The sequence below is a fragment of the Juglans microcarpa x Juglans regia genome, chromosome 7S, assembly GCF_004785595.1.
Source record: "Juglans microcarpa x Juglans regia isolate MS1-56 chromosome 7S, Jm3101_v1.0, whole genome shotgun sequence".
Classification (NCBI taxonomy): Eukaryota; Viridiplantae; Streptophyta; class Magnoliopsida; order Fagales; family Juglandaceae; genus Juglans; species Juglans microcarpa x Juglans regia.
Window position 1 is genome coordinate 4,279,653 of NC_054607.1, and position 25,260 is coordinate 4,304,912.

Sequence of the window (25,260 nt, forward strand, 5' to 3'; positions counted from 1 at the left end):
TATTTTATTATATTTTGTGTAAAAATTTATGAAAGTTGTAATGATGAGATGAGATAAGTTGAGAGCACCTCTCAATCTAAACCGAGCCTAAAAAGAAGAAGAACATGAAATTAATATCATATGAAAGAGATTATATATAATATGAGGTTGCCTGACTAGCTAGCCTGCTGCCTAATTGCTCTAATTTAAGAAGATGATATAATTCTTAAGCTTTGAGGTATTAGACAAATTAGGAGCCACCTATGATGACTTTTCCACGTCGTTGAAGCTCATAAAGCATGACAAGCGCCACAGAGTCGAGTGAACTCTTTTTATCAGCTCTAGCATCTCCTGTGCATTCGATGCTGCCAAATCCAGGTATGTGCAAGTTTATTCTTGATACAAAACTGCTAAACCCCATCCTTTTTTCGGAGCCTTCGCCGAGTTCTATTGGAGTTCTGCAGCAGCAGCAGTAGGAGGCAAAATAGTTGAGCTAAAAGGCCAAGCATAATTTAACAACACAAAGAAGAAAGGGAAATCTTTCTTGCAAGGATTGGATTCTATTGGCTTGGCTAACCTTGATTTACTTTCTGTCGTTTCAAATGTAGGCATTGGCCACTGTACTTTCTTACATAATTCATAAAGAGAGGTCCGGGGTCCTCCTTTCTTCATTTTGATCGAAGCAATGACTGCAAACAAGAACACAGCATTAAACAATACTTCTTGATCTAAGTAATAATAAAGGTATAAGTGCAAGTATGTGAGCTTAGATAGCAACTCCACAATCGTCTCATAAGATGAAAAAGAAGAAATATCAGTGCCCAACAAGAATAATGAAATGCTAATGTGGTTCAACAACTGTATAGTCAACAATGGAAATTTTCCACATTTAAATTTTAGATATTGGAATCACATCTTGTATGAAGGGCAATCTGTGGTTCCCGAGTTTGACGACAATTTGAAACTTTATTATGAACTAAATTCATAAATATAGCACTAGACTTCAATTGTAAGCACGTCTCGTTCTTTTTTGCAAAGTTATAAATCCTCTGAATTCCAGTTTGGTAAACTAAAGAAAGAACAACCTAATGTGTGCAAGTTAATATCAGCACAGGCAGTGATGTGAACAATTATAAACGCGATCACATAACAGTTTAGAAGGGGGGGGGGGGGGGGGGGGGGGGGTGGCTTATGGGCAGAAAAAAGGGGAATGAGAAGAGAAATATTTAAAATATGACTTTTTTGCTGAACTATATGTCAGATTCTAAGTTGGTTTACTCTAATTTCATTCATAAACCATCATTTTCTTCTTCCGTTGTGTCGCTAGAGTACTAAAGACGCCTTCATATTATCCTTACCTCATCTTACAGTTACTGTGTGAGCAATAGTTATTGAGGTCACAATGTTTTGTGTAAACATACCCTTATAAGCCGGGTATGATTCCTTTGAGCACAAACCGGTCACAAATCATAACCTATTGAGATACTTTTTTTTCTTTTGTAAGTCATAACCTATTGAGATACATTACATGGACATTAGAGATCACAATGTTTTTTTTTGGTGTCAGATCCCAAATTTTTCCAGAAACAATGAATTGTTCCAATTCAGTCCTTACAATTTTAAAAAATGCCTCTATGTTAGCTATCTGACTGTCATGATGTGAACAACGATTGTTAATGCAATAACATATTTGGTGCCCATGCCCTAACAATGCTGACCTGGCATGTTTCACGATACGAGTCTTATAATAATAAATGTATGGGGACATGTGTTGGGGACACGTGACACAGATTGGGGATCCATATTGATTTTGCATTTTACTATTGTTAAATACGAAGTTGAATCATGTTGATATATTTTGATTTTGTGAGACCAAAATGTAACAATGCATTTTGCCAATATGATAAGGATATATGTATAGCACGTTTTCCCTATCAGCAACGGCCATTCACATGATGAGAAGATGGTAATGAAAGAGTAACTCAAGTACTTAAACAATTTTAAAGACTAATTCAAAATAACAGATAATTCAAGGATGAAATAGGAATCTAACACAATTTAGAGACTAAAATCATACTTCAGGTACGAAAAAATTGTAATGCAAAAGCTGTAATGCCATACACATGCACGCCAACCTAAATATGAATATAGAATGCTCTTACAATCAAATTGAGACAAAGAACGCATGGATAGTGCAAACCTGGGGTGCCATTGTTGGTGGGTATGCAGACTTTTTCAGAACAATTGTTGGCGGTGGAAGAAACTCTATTTGACTCTACAGGCAATTGAACTTCATTTATTTTGTGCTTTTTATTGGGTTTCGAAGAATTTTCGTCACTTATTTGATTGTCCACATCAATGTCCATGTCTAATGCTGAGGAATCACTATGGTGTTCAGAATCCAGTTTTCTCTTCTGGGAAGCACTTCGGGAGCAAGAAATTCCTCTATTCTGTTGCATTTACAAGTATTGCATTAGAAATGTTGGATGATGAAGAAAGTCGTGAGATTCTGAGATATATAGCACTTCAGAAAATGTATTTGTGACCAGTTCACTTGACACACCAAGTCTAACGAATTAAATACTGAAGCACTAGGTTGAGTTTATGACAAACTAGATTTATGTCCGCATATTAGTCCAGACTTACAAAAGCATTCAGATAAAAAATTCTATCACTACTATGGAAGTTTGAACCTGCCTTGTACGGGATGGTGGTCCACAATAGTGTCACCTTTTCTATTTATAGTTTCTACGGCTTTCATCCGATAAATGTATCTTAATTATTAAAAAATGAAAGAAGGTCAACCCACCCACAAAAAATATAAGTACTAATTTGGTTCGGTTCTTGGAAAAGCCTAAAAAGCCATTTAAAGAAGCACCAACAAACCTCCAGTTCCTTCAATAATTGACATGCTGCTTCTCCTTTAGCAGCTTTTCGGCTCCGCTCACAACCCCGTCCAATCAAAAGGGCATCTTTCAGCTGTAAACTAAGCTCGGCATGCACCGTATCTCCCTTCTTTATGCACTTTTCTTTTATAAAATACCCAAGAGAATCACATAGTTCATTCAGTTTACGTAGTGGAGGCAGTTCAAGTTTATCGGGGGTCACAATTGGAGATAACAGTGGCTCGTATATTCTCCACACTTCATCAATATTAAGCTTCGTGTCAATTAGTATTGCCCCTGCAATGCTTTCCACCATATCTCCAAGAGCCTGTCACAGCAAAAGATGATCATCAAGAAACTATTCGCAAGTATAAAAATAATGGCCCTCCTGTGCATTTTGCAGTGTGTTTCGATATAGTATCACAGCATTCCAAAAGAAAAGGACGTGACAGGATATAAAGTATACAAATTGTACTCATCCAAATTGACATTTAAAAGAAAGAAAGGCTAATATAATAAACATAAGAACTAACCTTAGGACCTTTTGTGCCTTGGAGTGATCTACTGGTATGAGGTTCAGAAATAAACTTTACATATTCTGTTATCTGACTTAGAAGTGAACCTGAGTGGTGTTGAAGATGCTGTTGAAGGTTTCGTCTGACAGCAACTTGAGCAAAATTTTCGTTATTAACTGAAGCTGAACGCAAGTCAGTCAACTCTCCCGGGTCAATATCTGGGTGGCTCTGAAAGAGATGCCATGTAATGAGCAGATCCAACACCGAGTCACCAAGAAATTCAAGCCTCTGTCAAAAACTTGAGTTAAAAAGACAGAATATATATAGAACTCTTGCTTATTTCATGTTCAATATATCTTTTCATACAAATGTATTTTCAAATCCACTACAATCAGCAAATGCTCTCAGATATATTAGTGTGCCGGGAAAATGGGTTCCAAACTATTATTGAATTGCTGACTTCAAAATTTACAAATACACTTTTCTACAGACATTTGAAAAGGATATTTTAAGAAGGCGTATCAGGAGGTTATCGAGAAGATAATTTAAGAGGATGGCAAAAGAAAATGAATAAATACAATCAATTCTGCTGGGAACTTCCATTGGTACCTGGTAACAGTAGCTAACACCCTGTTCTTGCTCAGTTGCATGTGTTATAGCCTCTTGTAAAAGACCCTTGACAGAAAATTTATACTGAAGCTTTGACTCTAGGGTTGCAATCTCATTGGTCTTTGGGACATATGCTCGTAGAGATGCAGTAGTGATTGCTTGAGCAACCGATGAGGGATCAAGTTCAGCATCAATTCCAAGCCATTTCATTATATGAACTGCAGCAACTAATCCACCGCCATAGTAGTATGCTCCGATAAGGGCTTCAACACAATCAGCAATGGTTTTTGAACCCATCCATCTATGACCCCTATCACAGCACTTTCCAACCACAATCTTTGGGTCTTTGGTTTGGAATTTTCCATCCAAAGGCACTTCTAAAGTATCCACCCCGCACTTACAAGGAACAGGCCGTAGAGAACGCTGTCCTGGAGCAACCCAACGGCGAGGATCAAATGCACCGTCACGTATATATCCCTGTTACTCAGAAAATGTGAAGCATTGTCACTCAAACTCATTATGGTGTGTAAGCCAGTTTGAAGTCAGCAAAAGCCACAGATAGAAATGGCAAACCAGTTAAAAACAAAAAAACTCACAGGGTAAAAAAAAGGGTTCACTTGCACCAAGTAAGATGTGTCAATTAGTTTTGGGTTTGATAATTATATTAGTTTAAGCTAATTGACACATCTAAATAGTCTTTCACTAATACATAACCATTTTTAACATAAAAAATAATGAGATATTATATAGGCCTTTGCCATAACGTGAGATTTTAAGTTGGTCACTTGTAAATATGGAAAAGAAAAGGTTGTCTAAAAAATCTTCTGATACAAGCATATAAAAACTGATACTGCACACATTGTGTAATTAAAGAGAGGTCAGAAGTTAAGTTCATCCGTACTACTAAGTGTTATAGAAACACGTTAAACAGAAATAAAGAATAGATGCAGATATATGTTCAAATACCTGCAACTTGTGAGCTGTTCCCAATTTATGGAGGGTTGCATTACAAACAGCCCATGAGCGTCGAGCAGTTAATTGTCCCTCATGTTTCTCAGGATAATTAAGAAAGAGGTGACAGCTCACAGCATACTTCAGAACTGAATCCCCAAGCAACTCTAAACGCTCCATTGAAAAGTTCTCACAACATCTTAGTGTTGTTAGAGCTTCTAGAATCTAATGACAAAAATGTTAATTAGATTAAACATACCATAGGATTCAAAGTAAATAGATAAATTAGGAGAATAACCAACTAATGGGGCAGACCAATGTGCTTGAAATATGAAAGTTGTTAGAACAACTATCAATCTCTCCTCTAAGCTGGCTGGCTAACATCAGGGATTCTAGACGGTACATCACAGATGGTAGTAAGTAAAATGATCTCAAAACTTCTCTGGAAAGATCAATTCTGATCAAAAGCTCTGGTGGCATATGAACATGTATATATGGCTTTTTAATAAGCACACCAGCTTCCAATGTATTGCCATTAGTGCCTGCTCAGTTGCGAGAAAATATCAGAAACTGACCATACAAAAAGTGCCACAGCATTGCTAGATTGGATGCAACAGATCTATTGAAGCAAGTTCAAACAGAAATCCATGTGATCTTTCTACTATGCCAACTTGTCTAACTTACCCAACCAGGGGAAAAAACTCCTGATGGCATATGACCCGGTTCTCCAAATGGAAAACCTGGGTTCGAAACCCCCCACCCCCTTTACCAAAAAGGTAGTAACTTGTGTGTAATTTAGGTATGCTGATACAAGCTATTGGATTATCAAATCTCAAGCAAGCAAAGTAGCAGACCTTCATCACCAAAGTTCACAAGAAGGTTGTGTGGGTTATGACTTTGTTTTAACTGCAACAAAGGCTGTCCTGGGTACATCAGCGTGATCCCATACCTGATCAGGATAAGTGTTATCTATGAAAACTATATACAGTGGAGAAAAAGTGTAATCATCACAGAACATCCTCCAGGGTGGTGAATAACCTACTTTTTGTTGAAGTACTCAGCAAAACTTGTATATTCTGATGGGGCAGTGTCAGTGCTTCCATCAAACGGACTCTCAGCAGATGTATTACTCATAATCTTAACAACAGAGTAGATTTTTCCAGTGTGAATTGCCAGAACTACCATATCTTTAAGATTGTTTATGTCAACCAAATTGTTAGCCAAGTGTATAAAATCAGCACTATTGTGTTTTGTCTCAAGAAAACCGTTTATACAAGGTGCTAAATTTCCTGTCTCGCCATTAAAACGCTCAGCACCTAACAATGCACTTCTCTTCAAAATTTCAACTGCAGAAACACAAGAGTTTATCCCCATCCAATTTATTCGGTAAGGCTCAGGGCTTGAAGTGTTTTCCAGAGGTAAAAGTAAATACATATTTGATGTGTTCCATAGTGATTTTGTTTCTTTCTGAAGTAAAAATTCTCTCTGTGCTCCAGCTGATTTTGATCTAAAAAAAAGCCTTCCAAACAAACCATTAAAGAAAAATTCTTGAAAGAGCTTTGCTTTCATCATCTGGGACGGAAAAAAGGGAAATGGCATTAGAAGTATTTCCCAGAAAAAGAAGAAAACAAAGCATAGATTATCAAGCTAATGCCTGCACCTGTTCTGGTTCCAAATGCAGTTGCCCACAGAAAGATACAGAAGACTTTACCATCTTTGAGACCAAGTAAAGTTCCAACTCAATATTTCCCACATCATCATCAAGCTTTGTCTCAATCAAAAGAACAAATCCAGAATACAGCTCCCAAGGAATATTACAGCAAAAGTCAAATTTATAGACCTGAAAAATGGCTTCATCTTTTTCTCCCCAAGTTCCAGATAGTGCATGAATGAAAGTTGTTCCATGTAACTCCTTTCTCTTTGTTGTTCCTTCAAACACCAAAAACAAAGAAAAAAGGAAAATAAAATGAGAAAAACAAAATGACTTGGTATATTTTGATAGAAAAACAAAGTTCACAACAAAATAGCAGACAAGCAGGGCCATTAGTGTCTAATAAAAAAAAAAACTTTCCAAAACATCAACCAAATGTACATTTTCAACCCATTAGATGCTACAATAAAAAATTATGAAAGGTATATCAAAATAGCTGAATCATTTATTTTTGTACGTCCAAGGGAAAATATGGCAAACAATTTCATCAAGAAGTTTAAACCTGTAAACAAAAGTGTTTTACCAAGGGTCTACTTTACTGTTCTCTATGCATTCTAGTTTGAGTGGATTCAAACACAAATACATGTCTTTCAAGAATATAAACTACCCCCAGGGTACCCTTGAAACCATGGAATAACAGAATCTTTGTGACCAATATACCTAACAACCAAAAAATAATTGGTCAATAGTTTCATGCACATACCTGCACCTGAGGCTGATTCTTTGCTTTTTACAATTATATCTCGTTCTGAAGGTAGTTCAATGGATGGGAGAAGATGATCATCCAAAGCACCCATTTGATGCAGCTTCTTACATGCTTCCAAGCATACAAGCTGCTTTGCTAATTGAGAATTCCGACTTACGGGACCAACTATGGTTTGAAAAGCCGCATTAGGAGGTAGTATCATTTTACACTCATAAGACCCTCCGAGATAGGAAAACTGAAAAGTTGGCTTTGGGACAAAGTACCTAGGCGATACTGTAACCAATTACTGACTGAATATGAAATAAAATGATCCAATGAATGAGTGCATTAAATTCTTTTAAATATCAAATTACTTCATTAGAGAATTAAAATGAAAGAAATTATATTTAAATTGTTTAAAACATTTCCATACTTGTCACCAGGAAGCTTTTCACAATATCGATGAATGAGACTGACACTAGAATCTGCAGTAATTGAGGCCCCAGTCGCATCCACATAATAAGCATTTGTGTCCTTGATAGTACATGCTTTCAGAATGAATGCATCCGGGTCTCTATTTATGGCTGCATCTGTCATTGAACGCTCACTCCTGATTATGTCAAACAGTTGATCTCTTTGTTTCACATTTCCCCTTTACACATACGAGCAGTTAGCACAATGATATATTTAAGAAAAATAAATAAAAAAGACAAAATCTTCAAAGTTTGAAGAAAATATGTAAAGCAGAGAGGGCCCCACCTCTCCAGCATCACAATAAATTGAGAGTTATTCTGTCGAGCTCGTCCCCGAGATTGAACATAACTACGAACTGTCTTGGGCAGGTCAAAACGTATCACACAGGAGCAATTTGGTACATGAATTCCCTCCTCGACTACGTCAGTAGCAAATAATAAATTGACCTAAATAGAAGGGTTAGCTCATTTAAAATTGGGTGATTGAATAACAACCCTAAAAAAAGTCAAATCCTATGATGTAACAGTTTAGACACCTTTCCAGAACGAAATGATTCCAATGTCTCCTTTTGCATTTTTGGCGGCAGTGAGTCGGCCGATGTACCACTCCCAGTCAAATACGAAACCGTGAAATGAGATAAAGAGCTAACTTTCTTCACAAATCTCTCAATTACCTTAGCTGTAACAATTCTTTCTACAAAAATCAGGCAAAGCACTTGACCAGCTCCTCTGCAACCACAAAATGTGATGGTAAATTACACAATGCTATAAATAAGAAAGGCAGGTTAAGTAGTTATATTACCTAAGTGATTGGAAAATTAGAACAAGTTCATATAATTTAGGAGATACATAGCCCAAATCTACTGCCTCCGAATAATTAGAGCCTGAACCCAGAAGATTTTCATCACCTGAAGAGAAAGAACTAATGTCAAATATCTTTTCAAAACAAAGAACACAAATCAATCTTTTGATATAAAAAACATAAGTGCTAAGGGAAAAAACAAATAAACAAGAAAATAATGACATTATACAACATGTAAGTGACTCCATAGATACCAAACTAGGTCTATCTAATCATTATTGAAAAGGAGGTTCTCTTTTAGGAAAGCAAGGAAATAACATATAGTGTATATAAAAGCCAATGATGGTGTACAATGTCTTAATACTCCAATGAGGTTTAATAAACCATTACTTACCCCTAGGGGTTGGCTCAAGTGGTAAAGGCCTTAAGCTTAGGGATATGCTCCCCCTAAATCTAAGGTTCAAATCCCCTTGGATGCAAACAATTTCTAGGGGCCATCGGACTAGGGGATTTTCCCCTTCCTTGAATTACCCGAGGTGCACTTGCGGGAAACTCCTAGCCGAGGGCCTGTGCACCCCCGGGAATAGTCGAGACGTTGTTCCGGACAACCGATGCCAATAAAAAATAAACCATTACTTTTTTATATAGGTAGTTTAATAATCCATAACTCACCAGCTTTTACCGCAAAAATTTGAGTAAGGAAATCCTACTACAGAATGTTATCAATTTATATCACATAACAATATACTGTTAAAACTAATGGGTCGTGGAACTTGATGAAAACAAGTATATTTGTGACAGCAGCAACATCAGAACTATTTTTTTTTTATTTTTTATAGATAACATCAGAAATATTGAAGGTAGAAAATGTGATATGGACATGATATATCACAACCAGAAGTACACAACAAAGAAACAAAAGTTTTTAGCAGCAGGGTTGTAAGAAAACCAGATAAAGCTTATGGTACTCTTTAACCCTGGATTGAGGATAAAAAAAATAAAAAGAAGAAAGCTCGCAGATGGAATACCTTGTGGAAAATATTTTCCAATTATACACAAGACTGCCTCAAGAAAATATCTGTACTGCAAAGAACTTTCTCCATGAACCTCACACTCTTCTTTGGTGTTGGGGACTTTCTCTAGACAGACTTTTACAGCCTACATAGCAAATAAGATAATATATAAAATGTAAAATTAGAGGCAAAAGATAGTTCCATGAACAATAACCATCTTGAACTCTAAGAGACCTTTTGCCTGCACTCCTATAGAAAGTTGAAATAATATAATATACAAAGAACCAACATTTTGACCATAGTATAGAAAGAATAAAACTAGAACCAAATGACATGACAAAAAAGTACAGTAACCCCATACAACGACAGTAATAATTCATTAATGCTAGCATCTCTGCCAACTAGGAGAGCTTGAGTTTCAAAAAGTTGGAGGAAACCTAAGTGCAAGGGTATTCCAAATGATCATGTACATTTCTTTTCCAACCCTCTTTGCTCATTAATTCATTTTTAGAGTCTTATCATACCTCATAAGCACAAAGGAGTCCGAGATCATCAAGGCAATACAAAATCTTTGAATGGGCATTGGACAACCGCTTTTGCAGCATCTTAAATTTTTCATCCGTGTCTTTGTATCTACTTTGCAAGGACTGTTGCAACTCTGACAAGGAAGCATCATGCTGTCAACAAATATATTCTTTTATTAGTATCCTGACAAGTTTAGTGCCTAAAAGCTAAAAGCTAAGAATGAATAAGATGTTTTTCAGTGGGTGAACATGCATGCATATAAATGCAAAAATACCTTGGACCACAAGGCTTCTATTTTCGCTTTTAAACCTGGACTGGGCATCTGTGCTTTATCATAAAATCTACAAGCTTCTTTTGCAGATGGCACATATACTTCCATTTCTGTCCTGTCTTCAACAGTATAAATCTAGACCAGAAAGCATCAGTATTCTAAGTTTACCCCATGATAAGTGCAGAACAATCACCATTGAGAATGTAAGTACCTGCGAATCCAAGATCATTTCAAGTTCTGATATTTGATCCTCACAGTCCGCTGTAGAAGAGACACCTGATATGCAATAATACAATAACTGATCTCATGACCAGACACTAAATAGTGAACAATTACCAATGAACCACCAAAACTTTTGGATTGTATTTCTTACACACCAGCATAGATATAAGAAAGTAACATATTATTAAACTCACAACAGATGTGAAAAATCTAAAATATGCAAACTATTTAACTGCTGCCAAAAGATATATACAATGAATAGAAAGCGATGCGGAGAAACTGAGAAATTGTTAAGCTAATTAGCTTTCCAGTGACAATAACGTCAAAGAGATGCACAGTATCAAGCAAGTCGAATAATATAGAGAAACTGCACCTACCTACATTGTCAAATGACATAGAAGTAGACAAGATCATAATATTTTACCTTTTCTAACTACAGGGGATGCCGTCATACCAAAAATCTTTGGCTTTCCACTAGATTTGTGGTAAAATTCCTTCAGCAAAACAAAAGATTCATTGAGATGTTTCTTAATTATAAAATAAAATGAAAAGTCTGCTTAAGATAGTTCAAACCGGATAATAAAAGATATTGACCTTCATTATTTTTGTATAAGGATGGTTACCAGTAGCACGATGACATTCATCAATGATCATCAAGCACACCGCTTCTAGACTCAAGAATGCCTTTCTTAAGACATCCAGAAAAACCTGGGGTGTCATAACTAGTACCTATAAGATAAACAAAGGATATGCATAAACATGACACGGTAAATGTTTAATTGAGAATAAAAGTGTAAATCTAGGAGTTAAATAAAATTTACAGACGTGTAGCATGACTCAAGTAAGATCGAATTTTTCAAGACCTTTGGCTTGCTAAATATATTTTGGCAAACAGAAAAACCAAAGTCCACAAGACATTCAATTTACTGATTTCTCATGAGTAAATGGTAAATATTGAAGAACTTGTGATAAATGGCAGAGCATCTTAAGCACAATAAGAAAGAACAATTAAAAAAAATTAAAACCGAGAAGCTCAAACTGAGATTTCAACTTAAGGCGCAGAGATAATAACTGCCCGAAGAGAAACGAAAGTTAGTATTTCATACAGGTAATCAATATTATACTGTGAGCTGTTCAAGAAGCAAACTTACATCCTGCTTAATGATTTCCTTCTCCCAGGACTTTAAACTCCATTCGTCAACCCCCTTGGCTCCATAGTAGTCTCCCACTTCCAAATTTGTATGTATTTTAATATACTCAAATTGCTGCAGACGCAAAACCCACATTTTTCAGATGCGAATGAAGCAATCAGCCAGATTGCATGTGGACTCCCTAGGTTAGCAATAAAATTCTTTCTTTAATTTTAACATGAGAGAGAGAGAGAGAGAGAGAATAATTAATAAATCTTCATCATATGAAAATATGAAATATACCTGGAGGGAAACAAACTAAAGGGAACTAGATTAAAATAGCATGCCTGATTAACAAGATGAACTGTGGGAGCCAAGAAAATAATCAACTTTTTATTGCCACTAGACTTGATGGCTTGAGCAATGTCTTTGATAAGCATCACGGCTATCATGGTCTTGCCAGCGCCTGTCTCCAGCACTGCTATTGTGTTCCTCCTCATTGCAACTTCAAACATCTTCGATTGGTAACTACAAAACATATGCGGTCCTCAAAATTATGGGTCCGAGTTTTTTTTATTCACCCAAAAAACCGAAAGGAAAAGAAAAACAGAAACCTTCTGGGTTTATAGCATTTGGAAGAAAAGGATGATTCTTGAAGAGAATGATCATCCTCAAGAGCATTAGAATCCCTGGTTTCATTCATGTTACTGAAACTCCGCCCAATAGGATTATGGGTCTGAATCTGCCGCTTTATCAATGCAAGTCGATAATCCACTGCTAATAATATTGATGATCAAGAGATCCTCTCCCTCCCTATATTTTACGGTTGGAGAAAATTTGACTGGACCTTTTAAAGAGTTCAAGCACAAGAAGCGTGAAACCTGAAAGATATATTTACTGAATGTGTACCACTGCTAAACGGCGGTCAAGCACGTACAACAACAAAATTACAAAAGCACCCAAAAGTCTGGTATTTTTTTTTTTTTTCAAACTTATAGACTTCATTTTAATTACACTATTAAATGTGGTAAATTTGTAAAAATAACTATTAGGGGATTCTATGCCATTAAATAATTAAAAATCTGCTAAAACAAACTTATCTATAAGGTATAAGGTTTTTGTATTATTATACATCATAAATTTTTTTAAATCTTTTAATAATTAAATTTTAAAATAAAAGGGTGCCATTTTTTCCTTCCGTTTTTAGTTGAAACTCCAACGCTCGGGCTTTGGATATCGTATGGAACTATTGTCGCAGTATGGTATAGCATCTTATTACACTTTGGCACCCTTTCAACAGATAAACTGTAATAAGAACCCACTTGAGTGTCGTAATGAATGCTCGAAGGATTTCAAGCCAATGTATTCAAGTGAATTAGATGATTGCCTTCTTGTCGCCGAAACACATAGTTGCTTTCCTCCATTTAGATTACATAAAGGAAATGTTCCGTGATTTCTCCTCAGGACGTGTTACCTTTTTGAATACTTTCTTTTTGGTCTAGCATCTACTAGGATAAGGTCTTCAAAAAAACCTTGTACCCCACTCAAAACGGTTACCATACAAGGGCAAGAACGGCTACTTCCCCATAACATAGTTGTTAGCCAGAGGTTGATGTTGCTTTTTAAAACTAGGAGAACGAATTGGTGATCTCAATCATAACTTGCGATATTCCAAATCGATGATTATGTTTAACATCACAAAGAGTTAGAGTTCATATCTACAAAATCTGGCTAGCTAAACTCGATATCAAATCCAAACTCCAATTTCAATTCATATGAAAAGAAAGGTTTGGGGGCTCAGAATAGGAGTCGAGGTTTGTTGTCCACATTCAGGAGCAGGGATGAACCAGATGGGAGACTTTTGGATGATTATGTTAAACATCACAAGGAGTTAGTGTTCATATCTTCAAAATTTGGCTAGCTAAACTCGATATCGAATCCAAACTCCAATTTCAACTCCTATGAAAAGAAAGGTTTGGGGGCTCAGAATAGGAGTCGAGGTTTGTTGTCCACATTCAGGAGTAGGGATGAACCAGATGAGAGACTTTTGGAATGTAGGGCGAGATCTATGGTGGAGATGGGCTGAGTGCGTGGATCTAAGCTAAGAGGTGGGCAAGTGAGATGGATGGAGGATTTTGCTATAAAAGCTAAGTTTCGGGTATAGATAGTAATCTTTATTTTGCAATGACTAATGATACACGTATAATATTTTTTTTTTTTATAATCATGTTCTAAATTGAGGTTATTTTTATAAAGCGATATTATTTTTAGAGATATTCTACTCAAGAGCCCTACGCTGCACACCTATTGAGTAAAAGAACTCTTTGGTTTTTTTTTCCTTGAGCACTGCTATAGTCACAAAGAAATTACACAAAAGTAATTCTATAAACTAACGTGATTTCATGTAGTCCGTTATATCTAATTTACAATAAAAGTAACTTTACAATCTGAGAAACCACATCATACCACATTAGTTTGTAGGATTACTTTTGTGTAATCCATTTATAGTTATACTATTTTTCTTTTTTTACTTAGCATGTATGTTATGTAGGATTGCTAAATAAAAATTTTCTTATTTTTATAAGTTATTTTAGAAAGATTATCGTCATTCCAAACTAGATTGTATAAATAATTGTGAAAGGAAGTGTATGCATGTCATTTCGTTATACAATTCATAGTTTATATAGCACTCTCGATGGACTGGTAATGCTGTGAATGAAATAGTGAATGAAAAGAATAGAAGATTATGACCTGATCATTCTAGTATTTCGAAACTACATGAACAAAGTTTGCAAAGCTGTACGACATTCGTGAACCACTCTGTGATTTTATTGTTTGGAAGAAGGCATCTAAAAACTACATGGCAACATATCCCATGTATCCTTTGACGTGATGATCCTCCAAGCTTGTGACAAGATGTTAGGAAAATGGATGTAGACATTCAAGGCGACAAGCCCCTTAACGATGAATTGAGAATGATAAAACAAAAGAGTTTTAGTAATTGAAAATTAAATACATAAATCAAGAATAAATTAAAAATATCATCTAATATGCAAGTTCATCCCTAACCCTACTTGAGAATTTAGTTACCCATAAATATAATGGACAACAAAAATCTCAAGAGATACCCTAATGTGCTAATGATGGCCATAGAAATTAATTTTAGATCTTCCCCCTTCAAATTGAGTTGTCTCCCCTCTTCTAAACTCTCCAATTTCGTGCTAATGATATGCTTAAATAGGGTAGGAAAGAAACCCTAATGTCTTCATATTCCCGCACACAAAATCGTCTAAATTTTAGGACTCAACTTGGTAGCCACGTATGTGTTTCAAGAGTTCGAATTTGGAAATTCTTATTAGAAAACTTTGTATTTCTTTAAGATAGCTTTCCAATGCATTAAGAATCGCATCAATCCAATATTTGAGTGGAAAGTTATGGTTAAAATACTAAAGTATGTCTATTCTGTCTCCTAATGCATTTTAGACTCTGATCCGAATTACTCTCAAATCCTATCATTATCCTTATTTGAAGAGTCCTACACTCGTTGAAAGTTCTTAGGTTGTTCCAACATCTTGCCCACTTGAAAGTCCTTTGAATTTGAATGGGTTTGTACGTGCTCTTTTATAGACTCTGAAATTAAACATAAAAATCTGCTTAGGAGTATCCCAAAGTAAATAGAAACTCAATTCAAGAATATACATTAATTTCAATGATTCCTATTAACATTTTAGCATTTTAGTCCAATAATAGGGTATTTAGAGTGCACTTTCGTGCACCCATCACCCCTCAATTTGGAACACTCTAGAACCCTAAAACACTCCCTTCTCTTTTTTCACGCCATCCATAAAAACCCAAATCTTTCCCAATCTCCTCAGCTCAGACTACTACTCTCTTTCACTCCCTAGTTTCCAGAATTTTCTCATTCGCTCTTTCCTCTCTCTCACTCGCTCTCTCTATCTAGAACTGTCAATTGTTTTCGGTTTTGCTTCGGAGAGATGGATGAGGATTTCGATATGCCGTCGGTGGGGGATATGATGAACGATAACCTGAATTGTTATGAACCTAGTGAAAGGAACAATAATATAGACAATAAAAGAAGAATCAAGAATAACGAAGATGAAGATAAAGGCTATACCTTGGGGTATTCGAGGTCCCCAATTCCTCCCAAATGATAACAATAAACGTTTAGAATATTTTTTAGAATGATTTCTCCTTTCTTCCTCCCCTACTAACTAATTGTCCTCTCCTCTTTAACAGACGGATAATAAAAGACCAAACTAACCATCTAACTTACTATAGGTAAAACGCACAACTCTAATAAAAACAAAAACTACATCGTTTAATAGTTATCACTACACTGTGTCATTTCAACGCTTCAAGGCATTGTATTTTATTCCTTTGCTGAACTACATCGTTTCCTTCTATCCTCCAATAGACTATTGTAATGGCTTCATTTCATCCCTTATCCCCAACTCAACCAGTTAGGCTCCTAACATTTTTCCCTCCTTAAAGCACTTTGTCCACAAGGTGTCGTTATACTTCAACTTTACAGGAATAAAGGATTCAATCGTAATGGTCTTGGAGAAGGCATGACCTTCTACTTCTATGAAAACTTGAAGGCCTTCTACTTCCCCATCTTGCAAAAGCATTGTAATTCCTGACTTATTTGTATGAGGTTCAAGATCAAGAACCTGATCGGCTTGGAACAAGGTGGATAGAAGTTAAACCTTGTTTGCATCATTGTAGGCTCTCAAAATTGTTTTGAGAAGCTATCATCTTCCAATTTCAATGACTTTGTCATGGCCTTGTACTCCATCATAGACTTTATCTGTGTTCCATATTCATGAAAGATCTCTCCAAAGTGAGTTGGGTTTTGGGCCTAAAGCTTAAGTCTTCTTTGGCCTTCTCGAAATACATTGAGAGCAAGGAGATAGGACCAATCAAGAACTTGCCTTTGTGACATTACAACATCATATCCATACCCTTCAGCCTCGTTCACTGCTCGAGCATACTTTTGCTTTTCTTCCATTGGTAGTGCGAAGAATTGTTTTGTAACTTCGCGTACTTTCTCTAGAAATTAACTTGAAATCCCATGACCAATTGCCTTGAGATTTTTACGCTTCAATTGGTCCACAAAATTCCGCCACACTGGCACATGAGAACAAAATTCTATTTGGCCTGAACAGCCAAAAATCAAATAGTCATCATCTGAGTAATTGTTCAATTCCTCCATTTGCCAATCATCCATAACATCCTGGCCATCACAATTCATTCCCACAAAGGTTCTTTCCCTTTCTCTATCAAAAGGTTCAAAAACCACTTTAAGCGGCAATAAATCAAACAAATAGTGAGCAAAAATTTTCCTACCCATCAAATTCTCAGCAAACTCAAACATACGGCCTACTTCAACAATCTTCATCAAACCAAATGCTTTTCATCCTTGGTCAGTGCTGCCACAGTAATATCAGCTTTGATATCTTCTTGGGCATGTTGCCAAACAAGCCGACATGAGTATGTCATCCCCAAGTTGATACCAATCCACGAATCCTCGCCCTTTACCTTGGTTATATCACCAATAAACACTCGTAGAAAATTAGACGAACTCAATAAAAAAAATTGCAATTTGAGAGAAGAAAAATCCTAGAGATTCTTGAGATAACTAATTTGGGTCTTGTTGCAACTTGAGCCATTTTTTCTAGAATTCTTTTGGGGATAACAAATCTCATGAGGAAATTAAATTTCCAAGTAGCTTGGATGACATGGATGAGACAATTTGGCTAGTAGATGATGTGATTATGAAATTTTAACTCAATATTAAAGCCCAAAGTGGGTTCCACTTGTTGAAATGCCTCTTGAAGGGTACAAAGAGGGTCATTCGTGTCAACATCCCACTTCATAATTTTGTCATCTTTGGTTTTTCTCTTCAGAGTGTCTCTCTCCTTGCTGTGCTCACTTTGGGGACCACAACAAAGAAATTCTGGAAGAGAAAATTCTGTAACCCTTCTCTCAAACACATTACCATTATTTTCGAAGAGAATCATGTCATCATGGACAATGACTAGGCAGCCATCTTTTGTCACTTGGACATCAACTTAAACGAAATCAAGAGGGAAACTGGAGGCAGCGTCACAGGATGTGATCGAGTTCTCTTCTATGACTCTCATTTTTTTATCGGAAGACTGCAAGACGTTCATGTTGTGGCCCCTGTGCCTCATCACCAAAAACTTGGGTATCCTATCGGCTTATAAGAATGGATGGGGAAATCGATTTCAGACAATGGATTTTTTGGGAAAGGATAGAGGGTTGTAGAGAAGTTAGCGGTCAGAGACAAATGAGGATGGTGAGGAATGGAGATCCTAAAATTCAACACTATCGGGATCGGATACCCTCTCTCTTGCGCATGCCAGCGCTCACCCCGAGAACAAAGCATCACCATCTATGAGATCTGCAATGCGACTCCAGTGTTGGCGTTTGAGCTTGGCAAGGGAAAAATGGGTTTTGAGACAGATATCGTGACCACTGCCATTATCTCCTCCACTTCGAGTGCCTTTTTTTTTCTTCCTTCACGATTTCATCTTCATCCTTCGTTCCATTTTCCTCATGCACTCTTGATATTTGTGTTTCTTTGGTTGAATCCGTAGTTGCCAAGTCTTCTTCGTCCTCTTGGTCTTGCCACTCCATGAGAGATTGCTTCATCCTCTTGCAATTTTGCTACAAGTCATCTAGTATTTCACTCATATGCAGCAATTTGTCCAAACTCTTTTCCATCACCAGCAATTGTTGTTTATTGAAATGTACTACATCCATGAAGAATCGATAACTCTAGATACCAATTGTTATGAACCTAGTGAAAGGAACAGTAATATAGACAATAAAAGAAGAATCAAGAACAACGAAGATGAAGATAATGGCTACGCCTTGGGGTATTCGAGGTCCTCAATTCCTCCCTGAAAAAGCAGTGGTTCTATCCCATACAACACCTAAAGGGGGGTGAATAGGTGCAGTTCAAATTTTGTGGACTAATAAAAATTAATGGCAAGAAGCAAATAAAAAATGACACAAATCATACAAATAATCAACATAGGAATTTGGTCACGAAGTGAAAACTCATTTGAAGAACATCTTCAAATTCTAAAACCACTCCGGGTGTAAGCCACCACCTAAAATCCACTATAGAAAAAGTTTATTACAACCAATTTAGAGACACTCACAAAACCTTTGTAGTTCCTAAACTTGGCTTGCAACATCACGAGTGACCCACTCGATCTCTACACGCATGTAATGTCGGAACTCCGACCTTCTATAGCTCCGGAAACCTTCCGGCCAACAACACGTCCACTTCAATGGACTTTGAATAAGATTTTATCTTGAGTGTGGTGTGGTGGATATGTGTTTGTCCAAGAGAGATTCACAAGGGAGGAAAAGGTTTCTCTCTTTGGCTCTTGAAACACTTAGGGTTTTGCACTATTTTTCCACACCACAGAACAGAAATGATCTGTTCTATTTATAGTCCCAGCAAGTCACGGCGCTCAAAACATGAATCTTTAGGTTGTCTTGAATATTGGCTTGAGCGAGGTGTCGAGCGAAGGTCAAGCGCACGTTATCTTCTGAAACCGCTCGAGCGAGGTGTCGAGCGAACGTCTCTGGATGAGTTTTGCTCGCGCGCAACATCGAGCGCACATCGAGCGAACCACTCTGGATGGGTTCCGCTCGAGCGCTACGTCAACACGTCAAGCTCACCTCGAGCGAACCACTCTGGATGGGTTCTGCTCGAGCGCTGAGTCGAGCGCACATCGAGCGAACCACTCTAGATGGGTTCTGCTCGAGCGCCACGTCAAGCTCACCTCGAGCGAACCACTCTGCCTGGGTTCCGCTCGAGCGCTGAGTCGAGCGCACATCGAGCGAACCACTCTGGAAGGTTCCGCTCGAGCGCCAGTCGAGCCATGTTGAGCACACTTCAATCTTTTTCATGTATCAATGCATCAACACTTGTTACAACTCAACTTTGCATAGGTTTTCACAAGAATATGCCAATTAACTCATTTTTCCCTCAACACTCCCAAATGAAAACAACAAATGTTCAGAATATTTTCCAGAATGATTTTTCCTTTCTTCCTCCCCCACTAAGTACTCGTCCTCTCCTATCTAACAGACTGATAATAAAAGACCAAAATAACCCTCTAACTTACTACAGGTAAAACGCACAACTCTAATAAAAATAAAAACTACATCGTTTAACAGCTATCACTACATTGTGTCGTTTCAATGCTTCAAGGTACTGCATTTTATTCCTTTGTTGAAATACGTAATTTCCTTCTATCCTCCAATAGACTACTGTAATGGCTTCATTTCATCCTTTATCTCCAACTCAACTAGTTGAGCTCCTAACATGGATCTTCCCAATGAGAGCTCTGTTCTCAAGGTCGACGAGGAGATGGAGATCGGAAGTCAAGGGTTGAAGAAGAAGCTTCTCAAGGAAGGTCAAGGCTGGGACACTCCCGATATCAGTGACGAGGTTGAAGGTACTCTTATGCTCTTCTCATAATCTCTGGGAGTATTTTGTTTTATTTTTTTATTTAAAAAATTTTCTTTTTCTCTGTTATTGTTGTTGATTAGTGCATTATATGGGGACTCTGCTCGATGGGACTTAGTTCGATTCGAGCCGTGACAGGGGGACGCCGTTCAATTTCAATCTTGAACAAGGTGCGCCATTTGTTATTTGGATGTTTATTTGGAATTTGGGTGTTGGTGTATTTTGGCTAATATATTATGAATTTACTTGGTCTAGTTTATGATACTTTCTAGTTTGCATACCTCTAGGTGAAGCTGAGGGTCCTATATTCTTTTAATTAATGACATGTTAATAAGGAACTAGATTGTACTAATCAGGAACTTTTGTCTGAATATCTGCAAGTGATGCCCAATGTAACTATAAGTGATCAATCAAGAGTAATGTTCAACCTATGGAGTCGATAAATTTCAAGATGACATGTAGTTGCTTGGAGGCATTTTCTTATCGTGCTTTCACAATGCCCAACCTTTTATTTGGTTCGCATAACATTCTCTTATAATTGTGATCAAGAACATTTTGCTTTGCATTTCTCCTTTCACGTCTCAATAATTTAGTTATCCTATATCAATACTTGAAAAATCTATAGTGTTGTTTAGTCTTTGGTTACTGTAACGCTTTTTACTTTGTGAATGAACATATGATACTTTGTCCTTTCTTGTTTATCATCTTGGTATTTCTCCTTGGATGTTGAAGAAAAGTATTGCCAAAATGCTTTAAATTTGATTCTATAGATTACTTGGCTTCTGGCTAGGAAGTTTGGCTCCTATAACAGGTCTCCCTACGATTTTTACAAGATGTCATAATTTTTGTTCCTTTTATAAGAGGATATTTGATGAGAAGTACTACTTGCCTGACATGAAGAATAGAATTTTCACATTTCTTCATGGTTTTAATACCCTGGTCCCATTCTTTAATTACTTGTAAGGATGGTGGGATATTTAAGAAGAGTTTGATGGAATGAGAGAAATGGGAGAACCAAAAGGAGTAGGGCTGAGCAAAAATCCGACAATCCGGCTCCACTCCGATTCGACTCCGACCCTCCGCCTCCGCCTCCGCCTCTAAAGTGGCTCTTCGACTCCACCTCCAATTTTATACATATTTTATAAAAATATGTGTTTTTTTATATATTAATTATTTAAATTTTATACAACTGTATCTTATATAGTTAGTTAAACTCAATAATATATTTATACTATAATATATAGACTAAATTGACTAATAATAGTTTAGATTATGACTATATGTAAATATCATACTATTACAAATTTACAATATTACTACCATGTAACACTAAATTACTAATGTATAAATATAATAACATGTAATACTAATGTATATATAATATACTATAAACACTAAGATGCATAATAACATCAACATGTAATATTGTAAAACTAATGGTAAACACTAATCTATAAATTTATAATAACATATAATACTAATGTATAATAACTAAAGTATTATTCATATAAATTACTGATAGTATTAATTACTATATATAAATTAGTAAACTACTTTAAGCCTATATATAAATTACTATATAAATCACTATAGTATTAATTACTAATACTATATTACTATATGATACTATTAACTATAGTGATATACTAGTATTAGACATTAGTGTACTAATACAATAAGTGATATAGTTAGTATAATATTTATACTAATACTATTATATAGTTATACTAAATTAAAATCACTATAGCAAATACTAATATATAATTATACTAATCAAACTAATACTAATACTAATATAGACTATAGTTATAACTTATAGTATTATAACTATACTAAATCACTATAACTTATACTAATATAGTTATTATACTAAAATATAAATCACTATAACTAATACTAATATAGTTATATTACTATAGGGTACTATTAACTATAGTGATATACTAGTATTAGTATACTAATACTATCATATAGTTATACTAAATTAAAATCACTATAGCAAAAGTTTAATCAAAAGTTGGTATGTTACTTGTTTTATTTAGTTGTATTTTTTTGTTATAATCAAAAGTTTAATTAGTTTAGATTGTAATGTTGAGAAAATTGAAATTTGAAAGCCCACAAATTTTTATTTTTTTTAAAAAGTGAGTCAAATATGAAGTTAAAAAAGACAAAAAAAAAAAAAAAATCAAAAAATCCGACTCTGCTCCGACAAGTCGGAGTCGGAGTCAGAGGTCGGATTCTACCTCCAACAAAGTCGGAGTTGGAGTCGGAAGTTGGGCCCTCCAACTCCGAAACAGTCGGTGCTCAGCCCTACAAAGGAGCTTGATGAAGTACTGTTAGGTACCTTATACGTTTTTAGTGTTTATTTACATGTTTTTAGTAAATTTTTCCATTTGTTGTGCTATTTTATAATGACAGTGATAATAGCTGACAATTCATTGATCCCTTCTTTGTTATTGTTGCAGTTAAGTATGAAGCTTGCCTCAAGGATGGAACCCTCGTTGCAAAATCAGATGCAGTGGAATTCACTGTCAAAGAAGGTATTTTCTCCGCACTTTTATGAAACAACAATAGTTACTCTGAGATAGTTGTTTGCTTAACATAATGCAACCTCCACTTGTGAACTGGTAATTTCTGCCCTACATTGTCCCGGACTGTTAAAATAATGAAAAAAAAGGAAAGGGTGCTTCTCACAGTGAAGCCACAATGTAAGTTATCACGTTGGAGTTGGTCATATTGAGGACTATTATTTAAGTATGATTTTCTTATTTGTTGGTTGTTGGTTTCAGATGCATTTGGGGAACAAGGTAAGCCAACTTCTTGTGGTAAGGGTGCAGTACCGCCAAATGCTATACTATAGATAACTCTTGAGTTGGTATCATGGAAGGCTATAACTGAAGTTACAGATGACAAGAAGGTTATTAAGAAGATCTTGAAGGAATGAGAGGGATATGAGCAACCAAACGATTGAGCTATTGTCGAATGTTAGTTAGAAATTTTAGAAATAAACGTTTTCAACATGTTGGAGTCAGTACAGGACCTAAAAAATTCCATCATTTTGTATCTGGCAGTGAAATTGATTGGTAAACTGCAAGATGGTACAGTATTTTTAAAGAGAGGCCATGGTGATGGAGTTGAGCTATTTGAATTCAAGCCAGATGATGGTAAATATTGGAGTAAGCCTTTTGTTGATTAGTGATTTTGTTTGATTTTTCAATGTATTGATCTACTAGTGGACTGAGCTTGTTCGGCAGAGCAAATTGATGGGCTTGATAAAGTTATGATGACAATGAAGAAAGGTGAGATTGCCGTATTGACTATCACATCTGAATATGCATTTGACGACTCTAACTCCCAACAGGAGTTGGTTGTGGTTCCTCCCAACTCTACGGTTTACTATGAAGTTCAGCTGGTATCTTTTGTTAAGGTTAGTTCATCAATTTGGCCTCGGTTGTAGATTTTGTAATGCATTTGCTTTTGGTTATAAATTTATCTGGCCGTTGAATTTAAGTATATTATAATGGATTCTTTCAGGAGAAGGAATCATGGGATATGAACACTGGGGAAAAAATTGAAGCTGCTGGTAATAAGAAGGGAGAAGGAAATGTATTGTTCAAGGCCGGTAAATATGCAAAGGCTTCCAAGAGATATGAAAATGTAAATAGATTGAGGAATATGTCAGAAGACAACAACCAATTTTATTATCTTTACTGTTATTGGGTGCTTTATCCCTTTGAATTGTACTGTCTATTGTTTGTGTAGGCTATGAAGTACATTGAATACGATTCTTCCTATAGAGAGGAGGAGAAGAAGCAAGCCAAGGCAGTGAAGGTTGCCTGCAATCTGAACAATGCGGCTTGCAAGTTGAAGTTTAAAGAATACATGGAGGCTGAAAAATTATGCACCAAGGTTAATAGTGGCTAGTCCAAAGTTTTATGGCTGTTTGCGTATTGTCTTCTAGGCCATATCCTTTTATGACTTACTTGTTTGTGAATTGCAGGTGTTAGAGCATGAAAGTAAAAATGTTAAGGCTCTTTACAGAAGGGCTTAGGCATATATTCAGCTGGCAGACTTGGATCTGGCTGAGTTTGATATTAAAAAAGCTCTTGAAATTGACCCTGACTATAGGTATGTGCCATCTCCAAATAGTTTATGTAGCCGACTTAGTTCTCTATTCCCCAAAAAGCACAAAAAGTTGTGAAAATCTATAGGTGACTTTAGTTATGTCTAACACAGACTAGACTGAAATCAACACAAGTCTATATATCTAGCTAATTTGTTGATTTTGTTGTGTCAAAATAGGGATCTGAAGATTGAGCACAAGACCTTGAAGGAGAATATGAAGGAATATAATAAGAAAGAGGCCAAGTTTTATGGCAACATGTTTGCCAAGTTGAATAAAGACGTTGGAGTCTCATGAATCAAGAGTAAGCGAATTCTAACATTCTTTGGACTGGCTATGTTGAGTATTTTGGGACTGACTGCGTTGCTTAAACTTGGCTTGGTTCTGATATGCAGAAAAAGAAGCTTAGGAAGCTAAGCCTGTGAATATAGAGAGCAAGGCATAAGTGGGCTGCAACATAGACTTCTAACTTCCTTATGTGAAGATTAGAGTAATTGCCTAGTTTTCAGGGTTCAACTACTCTTTGTTTTCCTTTAATGTGGGACTTCTTGATATTGGCATTGAGAAGTTAAAAGACATTACAATCTTATTTACGAACCTAGTATTAATAGAAGAAATTTGTGAAAAATCAGTGTTTTTACCAGTGGAGGTCTCATTTGCTTCATATTCTCCATGCTTTAATAATTGGCCTGTTTGGATGGAGAACTCCATTCTCTTCTCTAATGAATGTAATAATCTACCAATTCCTGCCTCGCTTGGCTTGGCTTGGGTGAGCAAGTTACCTAGTACCATACTTAACAAAGTGGTTGAATATGATAATTACTTCCTCTTCG

General features: G+C 36.2%; 1 protein-coding gene and 1 pseudogene across 2 annotated transcripts; one reads left to right on the top strand and one right to left on the bottom strand.

Moving 5' to 3' along the window:
• Positions 1-88: 88 nt before the first annotated feature.
• LOC121241034 (endoribonuclease Dicer homolog 3a) lies at positions 89-12,643 on the bottom strand. 2 transcript variants are annotated; one of them, XM_041138618.1, is made up of 25 exons: positions 12,386-12,643; positions 12,119-12,299; positions 11,793-11,906; positions 11,236-11,370; positions 11,066-11,135; positions 10,631-10,695; positions 10,423-10,554; positions 10,148-10,300; positions 9,639-9,768; positions 8,611-8,716; positions 8,345-8,537; positions 8,095-8,255; positions 7,769-7,987; positions 7,354-7,619; positions 6,600-6,868; positions 5,982-6,511; positions 5,794-5,888; positions 5,255-5,481; positions 4,955-5,164; positions 3,989-4,465; positions 3,398-3,667; positions 2,866-3,192; positions 2,180-2,429; positions 557-668; positions 89-437 (listed from the first exon to the last, which is right to left on the bottom strand). In XM_041138618.1, the coding sequence occupies exons 1-25, from the start codon at positions 12,472-12,474 to the stop codon at positions 230-232; spliced, it is 4,989 nt and encodes a 1,662-aa protein (XP_040994552.1). In that variant the 5' UTR covers positions 12,475-12,643; the 3' UTR covers positions 89-229. The 2 variants fall into 2 exon arrangements, with proteins under 2 accessions (XP_040994552.1, XP_040994553.1); XM_041138619.1 differs by lacking the exon at positions 12,386-12,643 and having other exon boundaries at positions 12,075-12,206.
• Positions 12,644-15,766: 3,123 nt separating this feature from the next.
• On the top strand, positions 15,767-24,872 carry LOC121241488 (annotated as a pseudogene).
• The last annotated feature ends 388 nt before the right edge of the window (positions 24,873-25,260 follow it).